Source organism: Sitophilus oryzae, unplaced genomic scaffold, assembly GCF_002938485.1.
Source record: "Sitophilus oryzae breed Bouriz unplaced genomic scaffold, Soryzae_2.0 scaffold_375_pilon_pilon, whole genome shotgun sequence".
Taxonomy (NCBI): Eukaryota; Metazoa; Arthropoda; class Insecta; order Coleoptera; family Curculionidae; genus Sitophilus; species Sitophilus oryzae.
Window position 1 is genome coordinate 484,317 of NW_022146946.1, and position 12,351 is coordinate 496,667.

General features: G+C 35.3%; 1 protein-coding gene across 1 annotated transcript in view; it reads right to left on the bottom strand.

The window, feature by feature from the left end:
• Nucleotides 1-4,535: 4,535 nt before the first annotated feature.
• LOC115885143 (puromycin-sensitive aminopeptidase) overlaps nt 4,536-12,351 on the bottom strand; it is a 67,599-nt gene continuing 59,783 nt past the window's right edge. Inside the window, exon 12 of the mRNA XM_030903940.1 lies at nt 4,536-4,987. Within this exon, the coding sequence (XP_030759800.1) occupies nt 4,664-4,987 (324 nt within the window). The 3' untranslated portion in view covers nt 4,536-4,663. The remainder of the gene's footprint in view (nt 4,988-12,351) is intronic.

Here is a 12,351-nt window from a genome sequence, read left to right on the forward strand (position 1 = left end):
ACACATAGGCGGTGATAGCTGAAGTAATTAAAGTTCCATAGTGAGTGTATTTTTTTTGGAAAATGGATTAAACTTCAAACATTAACTTTATTGTATCATGATTTTCGGTAAGCGAGAAACTTTTTTATTTGAAGGAATTTTTACATAGTATCTGCGTATCTGCTTTATTTCTAAAGTAAAAATATTGAAAAAGTCTTTAAAACTTGGTACAATCTTCCATTGCTAATACTTTTCTAGTTATCCTAAATGAAATTTACGAAAAGGCCGCGCGCGAGACCGCTAGGGCCTCGCCGGCCGCCCCGAGATTCTTCAATTTTATTTGGTGGCACGGCGGACGCGAAGTTCCGTAAGCCTATTTCTGATTATGTGAATTGTACCTGCAGTTTGAAATTTAGTAAACTCTGTGCGTTTTAAAGTATTTAGTTATGAACTGTTTAATTTGCAAAAAAAACTATAAACCAAAATGATAAGTTTTTTATTAAAAATCCTACTATACGAGACTTAAAAACTATCATAAATGCTGCGAAAAAAAGGCAAGATGATGTTGCTGTGAATATTAAGCCAAAAAGATGATAATATCATCTTTTTAGCTTAATAATTAATAATTATTATATTAAGCCTACCTATATTATATTAACAATTATTAATTATATTAATATATTAATAATTGTTAATTAACAAAAAGGAAACTAGTCAAATATGAGGTTTTGATATTATAATAATGTGTTTGATATGTGATAAAATAGGAAAAAATGACTAACATCCAGAGTTTATATAGTTTATTTTGTACGAAAAGCTTTCTGGATATGACGATTTATTTGCATATGATGCTAAATACCACAACGATTGTTTATATAATCCCAAACAAATCAAGACTAAATTAACAACATTTTTAATTAAGAAAGCATACTATACATTGGATGAATTTTTCACTGACTTAGATAAGCATTTTTGTAATATCTCTTCCCGCTTTTATTGTTTGTGAAAAAAATGTTGTGCTGTTTTCTTGTGTGCTTTTTTTAAATAATTATAGTTTTTGTGTTATAGATAGCATTTATAGCATATTTCACATGTACTTTAATTTCTAATTCTATGTTAAAGTTACTTTTAGTAAATTTTTATGCATTTTAATTGAAAGTAAATTTATTTATAGTAAATATTTATTTAATATTAAATCTCGGACACGCGGTGGCATTTAGAAAAATAACCGGGACGCTGTAAAAAAAACGAGCCGGACGAGGGCAATTTAACAAAATCCCAAAGACGGATTTTTCGAAAAAAAATTAATTCCCGCGCACGATTTAAACTCGGACAATAAATTTGCGTCAATGTAGGGATGGCAATGTTTCAAAAATGTATCGATGTTTTAGAAAATCATACAAAAAAATCGAAATTCAACTATGCGAAGTAAAAAAGAAACTATGATAAAAAAATAGCGTCAAAGACGGCTGAGGAATAAGAGTCAATGATAATTTTAGCTAGGTCAAGCTCTAGACGATATTTACTAAAACTAGAAAGACAAAAAAATATTGTTTCTGGAATTTTAACCCTCCGGAGGTCGCGCGCGAAATTACAGTCCGGAGGTACCTATTTCTCCCGATAAATTGAAAATCTGGAAATATCAGATGCTGCGCCGGCTTAGTATCTTCCTGTCTCTGTATAGTTTATGAGAATTGTACGTTTGCACATCGTTTAGGGTAGTTAGTATCTTTTTATAGTCACATGAGGAGTCCGCGCGCGACCGTTTGTGATACTATTTTTTCATCAATCATTTTATAATGTCGAACAAGGTATGTTATTTTATTTACAACCAAATATGTAATACTGTCATTACTGACTTTTAAAAAAATTGAAAGTGTCAAATTATCTACATTTCTTCCGAGGTTCATAGTTTCTTAGTTGTCGATTTTCGAAAGAAATCAGTACCTAGTAGTTTATTGATTTTATGGAAAGCACTGTTCATTAAAATGTTGTATCCTATGTTATAGGGCTTGTTTTTCTCTACAAGTTCCTGTCTCACAATGTACCGTTTGTGTCCAGGAAGGGTTCATAGTTTCATAGATGTCGATTTTCGAAAGAAATCAGTACCTGTATATTATTTCCTATATTTTTCATTTTGGAATGCATTATTGTAATAAGGAATTTTGGTAATTGGTTTATTTCGTTTTTAAATCAATAACATGTTTTAAAAATCATGAAATTTTGATTTTTCAATTAATTATTTCATAACTACTTGGTCACTTTTGAACCGCTATAACTTTCATAAGTTTATGTTGATTAACCAATTAGCAACCCATCAGAGCAAACTCTTTGCCTTCAATTTTCTCGAAAACCATCGCTCTGGGCGATGTACAACAAGAGTACCTTTTTGTAGGAAAAGGGTGTGTAGTTTTCAAAAAATGAACCCACGTTGCAAAAAAAAATAACCTCAAAAAAGTTATTCACGAAATAACCCCCTACCCTGGCAAAAACTACCCTTTTCGCGTTCCCAAATAGTTTTTTAGTATTACCATTTGATTTAGGGTCAAAATTTATGGCAGAGGATTTTTTTTTCGAAATTTTGTCTCGTTTTTTAAGCCTACAATTTCAAACCAACCGTTTTTTAAATTCGCCCTTTCAGTGCCCCTAACTCCCTTAATATGCATTTTCCGCCCTATACTTATAGAAACTTTTTTTACTATTTTTAGGAGTACTATCACCCCCTGATTTTTTTTACACCATTTCAATGACACCCTGTATAAGCGCAAATATGACGATTGACAGGCGTGACAGTTATCTTCTGTGGTTGTGGTTGATGTTGATGTGAGGTTATGTGATCGAAAATCTCTGGAAAACCTCGCGGAAAATGTTTGTTCTTGTCGTCAAAAATCAAAACCGTTTAGCAAAGGGACGTGATATAAAGTTTCATCAGAGAATTTACCAAAATTTCATCATTAAAGCTGATCAAAGAAGTTAAAGCTGATATTGTAGGTAAGCCAGGTGAGTTTAACACATTTAGGTTGTTAGATATATTTGAACAATTATCTTATTTCTATGATTCATATTTTAGATGCGCATGATAACACATCTGTAGATGTCCCTCCAGTGGTTGTCCAAGAAGAAAATACCAATACATAACGTTTCGGTCAGATATATCACTATTATAAAATTTTAACTGTTCACTTCATATTGGTCAGTGTAACATCTGAGAGAAACATGCTTAATTTAAAAATTAAAGACAATGCCAGTCCAAGGAGGTGTTATATTTTATAATTCACCATTGTATCCCATTTTCATTCATATTAAAAGACATCTTAAGTGCATTGTTAAAATATATCTTAAAGACATTTTACTCAAGACGTCTTAAAGATGTTACGTTTTTTAACATCAGACGTTGGTAAGATGCCTTTAATACGTCTAAAGGCGAAAATAGACGTCTTTGATGTCAGTAATGTTGAAGCAAGTTGTCTTATAGATGTCTTTAAAATGTCACTGTGCTGTCTGGGTCGGGGTGATAACTAAAGACAAGTGGATAACTATTATAATTGATTTTTTTTCATATGGCTTGCGTTTCACAACGCCCTAACAAATCATTTGGTAAGAGATGGCAATCATATATCAGTGTATTGTATGGCATAGTAGATATACGATTGAAAAAAAAACATTAAAGACGGCTGGGGAATGATAATCGATAATAATTTCGGTCAAGGTCAAACCCTAAACATCATTACCTAGCTCATACTCTTCTTTATTTTTAATCGTGCTTACTACCAGTTGGTATTAAGAGTCTATTACGCTGTACTTTCGGGTCGCTCTCAGGGGTCGGGTACAGCGAGTGTGTGGCTGAAGGAAATATATATTATATTTCAGAAATCTGCCTAAGGCTTAGCTCGATCCTGTCGAGTTAAGCCACACCCAAAATTCCAAACACACGTGCCTTGATTTAGGTTCGCAGAGTTTCAGCATTTGCCATAAAATAGCGAGCAATTTGTTACAAACCCATATAAATTATATATCGCTGTAATCACAAGACTTCAATCTATTTCAGTATTGTAACGGAATTTTAAATTATGTCTTTATTTTGGAGGAAATTTAGTCCAAACATAAGGAATATTTTGTTGATGTTTGACCATCAAAATCTTAAAAATAAAGAAGTTGTCTAAAAATGTGCTACAATACGGATATAGTATAATCATATATCTTTAATATCCTTCTTCATTTATTGTGTAAAAATACCTAGCCAGTTTTACATAACAGGTTAAATGCCGGACGCTTATTTTGCTACTTTTTCGGACTAGTGAAAGGACTCTTAAGAATTTTTGACAATCCTACAGAAAGTATAAATTAATATAAAAATAAACTGTAAATTAAAACCGTATAAAACGTAAAAATAGTAGAAATGAAGTAGAATTATACTAAGGAGTATAATGATATAAGAAAAATGTGCTAAATTTGAAAATAGATACACTGATATTTTTTTTTATTTTATATAGTTTTTCTATCCTTTCCAGGCTCATGAAATTCTATAATAAACGATTTCGTGCTAAAGACTGTACTTTAAGTTCTATATTTTTTATTCAATAAATACATAAAATAAAAATAATGTTTCAAGACTAAAAAATCTTCATTTAAAAATTGCCATCTCAACCAACCTTTCGTGACCACGCTGAGGTCGCAGTAAATATTAACTAAGGTACTTCCGGATCGATTCCCCGTCCCTTTCTAGCCATTTGATGTTTAGCTGTATCGTTTCGACTGATTGCTGAACGGTTCTTTCTGTACCGGGCGTCGAATGCTCCTGGAAGAAGCGTTCTACGTCGCGCAACTTTTCCTCGGTCGAGAAGTTCTCGGTCAGATACTTGACGAAACTGGTCAGCAGAGAACCGCTTATGAGCTCCTTGATTTTGGTCCAGTTCGTTTTGAAGAATTCCCAAGCCAGGTCCCGGCCTTTGGCGTTGAGCGACACGGCGATTATGACGAAAACTTTGTCTTGGGTGCGAACTTCATCCTGTAAAGAAATAAATGTATAATAGCGATATAATAAGACCAGAACGGCAATAAAACGGACAAGAAAGATAGTTGCAAATTTTAATCATTCTTTATTCTACATTAAGAAAAGTTGTAAACCCTATCCCATCAAAAACATAGAATGTAAAAAAATGCCGCATCACAATTTTTCCACTATAAAAAGTTGCGAGATCTTATGTAAAACCAAGTCAGTTTATTTTATTACTACAACAATTTTGTTATAAATTGTTAGTATCAATATTTGTCATCTTTATTATTGTAATAATTATAATGACTTGGCAATTGCACCATATGATGTTCTCTACTAATTAAAAAACTTTATTCTTAAGGGCACTGCAGGGAATCCCAAAAAAATCAAGATAATCCGCAAGATATTGCTCAACTTGGACATAGGCTACGGTCTAGAAACCCACCAGCTCACACTGCTGTGCACACAGATTTACTTAATAATCTACCATTTCGATTATTAAGTAAATCTTAACAGCGCCCTTAAGAATAAAGTTTTTTAATTAGTTAGAATATCATATCGTGCGTTATAATAATTATTCATTATAATTATTATAGAAATAAATATGACTAATAGTGATACTAACAATTTATAACAAAATTGTTGAATAGGTGCTTAAAGAGAAACCAAATAAAATAAACTGACCCAACTTTTTATAGTGGGAGAATTGTGTTGCGAGACTTGGCATTTTTTACATTCTATGTTTTTGATGGGATCTCATTTCTTTTTGTAGGTTATCCTCCTATTTTTTACTAGGGTAATATATCATTCAAAATAATATTAAAGAAGTTTGACTAGCAATAGTTCATCAACTTTGAATTATTGTATAAAGTCAGATAATATCAAATGAATTAATTCTAGTTTTCTAACGACTCGTGTTTCCGACTATCGTTATGACTCAAATTTCAACTTTAAAAATGTTTAATTCATGATTTTAACAATGCTTATTCAAAATTATGTTTTTGTCAATTTTATACATATTTTATTCTTTATCTTAAAATTTTATTAATTTTATCTCGAAAACTATAAGAAGTATTACAAAGAAAGTACAAATTATACATTGCTATGGAAACCACCTTTTCATTGTCATCATATTGTCATAATCCATGATACAAAGGAAACAAGGTATGATCGATAGCGGCTCCAATTTCGTTCAGTTTGCGCATATCACCTGTGACGTCATAGCCATACAAAAAAAATATCGATATTGTTCAATTGCCGTTGGACTTTCTAAATACTCGTAAAAATGACTAGAAAGTGTTTGGTGTGTGGAAGTTCTATATAAAGGTCCCCGAATTATCTTTTCATAAGAAAGTAAAGTATTCAGTTGTTCTTTTACTTATATTAAATCACATGCATAATTTCTGGTTAGATTTCCTAAGAATATTGATATTCGTACATTCGAGTGGCTAAATGTATTTTTTATACAGACCGGACCACCGTAGTAGTAACATAGGCAGAACTCGGACGAATTATAGCATATATACTCTGTTTTTTTTCTCAGGTAAGATTTCGACAGACGATGACAGAAGAAAAGCAGATGACGTCCCATACCAATCTATTTATTTTACTAAAAAAAGTTTCTAATAATTTTTAAGTTATCTATGGATGGGTTTAAATATAAATCCGTCATGCGTCGTGTCTTGTTGTTTTAACCAGTTTTATTGGTTTATTTAAAAAATGACAGATCGTATTTCAATTTTATTGGTTTGACGGAACGATGAACGACAAACGGACGCCGATGCGTATGAACTCGCCTTTAGATTTTTGTCATTTTTGACGCTTGTCAAAGTCTTGCCAAATTATTGGTTATAATTTTGTGTCAACTTTTGTTAAATACCCTGCATTTTGAAAGATGATGCATTTTGATTCGTATTATTACGTGTGTTTTGTGTCTTTTGAAGTCAAGTGGAGGAAAAATCGAGTGAAAATTAACTGTAGGCCCAGAGCACAGTTTATGGTTAATACACGCTGCCCAGGCAGAAAGTCTTATACACCAATGAAGTTGCCATCGATAAAGTTTGTATACCATTTCGTCGTAGATAAGTGCATTTCGTATATAAGGATCAAACTAAACACATACTAAAAACTGGAGTAGCTGTAAAATATCGACATCACACGATAGGTAAATAATGGATTTTAGTACTGGTGCAGAAAAATAATGTCAAAAGGTACTGGTTTAAAAAAATTAAGATTAAAGGTAATTAATCCACCTTTAAGGTATAAAATTTGGTAGGTGTTATTATTAATAAAATAGTTGTTGTATTTACCTATGTTGTTTTATTTATACCTGTGGAATATTACAAATTTGTATTTGTACATAAGTTATATTGATAAATATAATCATAAATGCGGGTAGTTTCATAAAGCTTGAAAGTAAATAATAGTTCTTTTTTATATTTTTTTGGTATGTAGTGTCTTGTTCTTGTTTGTTATGTATTAACACATACCGTTTTTATTAAATAAAATAACTCAATTACATTTTTTCAGTTTTATACAGTTTTTTTCACAATATTGTCAAGGTGTATTACTGGTTGCATAACTGCGTACTGCTGGATAGTCGCGGCTTGCATTGAGGAACCTGGCGCATTCGCCAGAAAGTAAAGAAAATTATAGAATTCTTTAGAAAAATCTAGAAACAACTGCTAGGGGGTATATAAGGCCCGCGCTTTGACAGTTGGACAAGTTTTGAAGTTTGAAGTCTAAAGTCTGAAGATAGTCTGAAGTCTGAAGTTTGAAAATACCGCGAAATACCGTTAGAGTAATAGAAGTTGCATAAGTTGTGTTGTAAATAGTATAAGTTGTGTGTACAGAGTGAAACAAATAAATTCGTTAAGTATTTTATCGTGAGTTTAAATAGTGGACCCACGGAATCCGTAACAATTGGTGTCGGAAGTGCGATTCAAGAGGATTTTAAGAAGAAATTAAGTGGATTGAAAGATTTTTAGACCGAATCAGAGTATTTTTATGGTTTGTACAAGGGAGCAAGCGAAGATAATGGAGGAAGTAAGCAAATTATTGGGCGATTTTATGGAGAATATGAGAAGAGAGAAAGCAGAAGAAAAAGACGAAGAAAAATTACGCCGTCAAGAAGAACAGGACCGGCTTGAGAAAATTTTTGAAGATTTGAAAATTCAACGACAACAAGAAAACAAGAAGAACAAGAAAGACTACGTAAAGATAAGGAAGAGGAAAAATTACAACGACAACAAGAAAAACAAGAAGAACAGGACCGGCAAGACAAAATTTTCGAAGATTTGAAAATTCAACGACAACAAGACAAACAAGAAGAACAGGACCGGCTTCAGAAAATTCTTGAAAATCAAGAAATTAGACAAGAACGGTTGGAGAAAATTGTTGAAGATTTAGAAGTGCGTCGCCAGAAAGAAAAATTAGAAGATCAAAACCGATTTAAGAAGAACTTTGAAGAACTGGAAAAAAGGCAAGACATCCACCTTCAAGAAGCCGTAGAAGATCTTGAGGAACGCCTTCAGCAGAAAATGGAAAAATTAGAGATGGATCTACAGAAGACCAAGGTACAAGTAAAGACACCTGGCGTTCATGGAACTGCGAACCTCAAGGCCCCGACCTACGATGGACAAACCACCTGGACGATGTACCACCGCCAGTTTGAAGCAGCGGCTGCTGCGAATGGATGGACTGACCAGGAGAAAGCAGCGGCACTTGTCGTCGCGCTGCGTGGCCCTGCCCTGGAACTCTTGCAAACTATTCCTGCAGCCCAACAGCAGGAATACCAAACTTTGGTCGCTGCACTGGACAGAAGATATGGCGACCAACATCGACGCCAACTTTACCAGGCCCAGATCAAGACACGCCTGCAGAGTTCCGGAGAGAGTCTGCAGGAATTTGAAGCAGACTTACGTCGGCTGGTACACCTAGCGTATCCTGAAGTACGGGAAGGATTTAGGGAGGAACTCGCTGCTCAGTGCTTTATCAGCGGACTGAGGGACAACGAATTACAGAGGGCGCTGCAAATATCCCGATTTTCTACCAGCAGCGAAGCACTGGTCAGGGCGCTGGAAATCGAAGCTGCTTTTAGCGCCATCCCTAGACCGAAGATAGGCTCGGTAACGGTTGAGGAACAGCCAAAGAGTTCCCACAGAACTTTGGAGGAGATGTGTAGAAAATTCGACAAACTATGTGAGCTACTAATAAACAAGGGAGTCAATAATAACCAGACAGAGAACCAGAGAAGATCCCAGGATATTAGGTGCTATAGATGTGGCAGGAATGGCCATATCCAACGGAATTGTCGCATCCAAATGCCATTCCGTTCATCATTAAGAGAACATCGGCATATCGGAAGATCCCAGGACATAAGTTGCTATAGATGTGGCAGGAATGGCCACATTAAACGGGATTGCCGCGTTGAAATGCGATCCCGTTTACCCTTAAGAGAACATAGGCACCAGGAAACTAATACCAACGGGCGAGTATCGGCTGAAGAAAACAGAGACCCTAGGATGTTTTCTATTAGGAGTCTAGGAAAAACCGCTGACAGTTTGGTGATCAACGGGAAGGTCAATGGTAGAAGAATTCGAATGACTGTGGATACAGGCGCTATGGTATCGTTGGTGCGGACTAACTCAGTGCAAGGATTGAAGATGATGCCTCTTAGAAAAAGAGTGTATTTACGTACAGTTACGGGGAAATGGCCGTTGTACGGGAGAGAGGCTTTCATGGAATTGGAGTTAGGGAATTTGAAGTTTCGGCATAGCGTTTAGTGGCAGACATTGAAGATGATTTTATCATGGGTATGGATGTGATCAGTCAACATGGTTTTTCGTTTGATCACCATAGAAACATCCTGAAAATCGGAAATGAGGAATTTTCTGTATCTAAAGAGAAGAGACCAGGAAATATGGAAGAAAGATCATCGAAAATTGTGATGATACCTGGTAATACCAAGAAGACTGTGTTCGGGGAAACTAGAGAAAACCGTTGGGTGCCGTGTAGGACGGGTACAAATTATCGACAACGAGCCAGATCGACGACGAGCTACTTTGGGCAAGAAAATGAAACATCGCGAAAGCACTATCAGAGTAAGGAATTTTAAACTGAGAACTGACGAACAATGGACGACGATACAGTTGAGGAAAGATCAAATGGAAGATCCAGACATCGGAGCAATACTACGGCTCAAGGAAGGTAACGGCGAGAGACCACCGTGGCAGGATATTGCGGACAGAGGGCTCGTTTTCAAAGCTCTCTGGGCTCAGTGGAATTCACTGGTGATTGAGAATGGATTGATAAAGCGCACGTGGGAAAGTGCGGATGGCAGGACAGTAACAACTCAGTTACTGGTACCAAGGAAGAAAGTCACCCAGGTATTGGAAGAAATTCACGGTGGTAAAACTGGAGCCCATCTTGGAGTAAACAAGACCTTGAGTAAGCTGAGAGACCGTTTTTACTGGGTGGATTATTGCGAAGATGTTAAGAAATGGTGTCAACGTTGTAAGATTTGCGCAGCTAGACAAAGACCAAGTACTCGATCTGGGGAAGAAATGGAACAGGATAGCGTTGGACTGTCGTTCGAAAGAATCGCTAGGAAGGAAAGATTATTGGACATTCATAAGGCCGTTAGAAGTAAGATTGCGCTAGCCAGTGACCGGATGAAAGCTCATTACGACCTCAGAGCTAATTCTACGGGATTTCAACAGGACGATAGGGTATGGTTGTATAACCCACAGCGCAAGAAAGGAAGGTCCCCAAAGTTAACTCCAGCATGGGAAGGTCCTTATACAGTCATCAAGAGGATAAATGATGTTGTGTACCGGATTCATCGCAGCCCTAGAAGTAAGATGAAAGTAGTTCATCTGGATCGATTGAAGAGATACCAGACAGGAAACCTTGATCGGGACGATCAAATTTGAGAAGGGGGCAATGTCAAGGTGTATTACTGGTTGCATAACTGCATACTGCAAAAAAATCGTGCATTGAGGAACCTGGCGCATTCGCCAGAAAGTAAAGAAAATTATAGAATTCTTTAGAAAAATCTAGAAACAACCGCCAGGGGGTATATAAGGCCCGCGCTTTGACAGTTGGACAAGTTTTGAAGTTTGAAGTTTGAAGTCTAAAGTCTGAAGATAGTCTGAAGTCTGAAGTTTGAAAATACCGCGAAATACCGTTAGAGTAATAGTAGTTGCATAAGTTGTGTTGTAAATAGTATAAGTTGTGTGTACAGAGTGAAACAAATAAATTCGTTAAGTATTTTATCGTGAGTTTAAATAGTGGACCCACGGAATCCGTAACAATATTTTGAAGTAATCACTTGTCATCTTGTCAATCAAATTTTAAATATATCCTGCTATGCGTTCCAGTTGTACCAACTTATTTCTTTGTAAAATAAAATAAACTACTTTGAAATTAAAATGACAGACACATCTATCACTGTCAAGGATCTTCTCGTTGGACAGACTATACCCGTCCGCCGGATAAAAAGCAGGCGAAAAAATGCGATAAAATAAAAATAGGTACATATGTGATAACAATGTTTCAGAATTTTTATTTATTCGTGTTTTAATAGCCAAAACGAATACATACATAGATTCTCGCGACAGCTCTCGTGTAAAATTTATTTTTTAAGTAAAATAATGGATGTTTACAAAGTTTGTGAGAAAATTCAAATTGTAAAATGGTATTTCCAAAATAGGTCTTATCGGGATATACAAACAATTTTTCCACAAACTTTTGTAAACATTCCATCTTTACCTACTATATCAAGAGTTATTAATAATTTTGAAACACATGGGTGCGTGTCCCCACAAAAACACAAAAAGCCTGATGTGTTGATTAATGAAGAACAGGAGTTAAAGCAAGTGTTCATTTGTGCTACTGCGGATCAAAATCCCACGTTTTCAAGTAATCAAATTGCTGAGGTAACAGATTCTTCACCTAGCACGGTTAAAATAGTCCTTAAAAAGAATGGATACCGATCGTATAAAATGCGCAAAACTCAAGAAATTTTCCATGATGATCAATTTCGGCGTATGGCGTTTAGTGAATCTGTAATGGAAAAAGCCAATTTAGATAAAAACTTCATTCGGTGTATAGTTCTCACGGACGAATCAAGTTTTCCTTTATCGAGTCGTCATAACCCTACACAAGTACGATATTGGTCTCGGGAAAATTTAGATACAGATATTTTGAGGTACGCACGCAATATCCTCAAAAGCTAAATGTTTGGGGTGGTTTTGTAGGGGAGCATATGATTGTCCATTTTTATAGAGGGTAACTTGGGGGGTGGTTTAATTAGTGGACATGGAACTATTTTGTGGCCCGCTAGATCACCAGATCTTACTCCCGATGATTTCTTT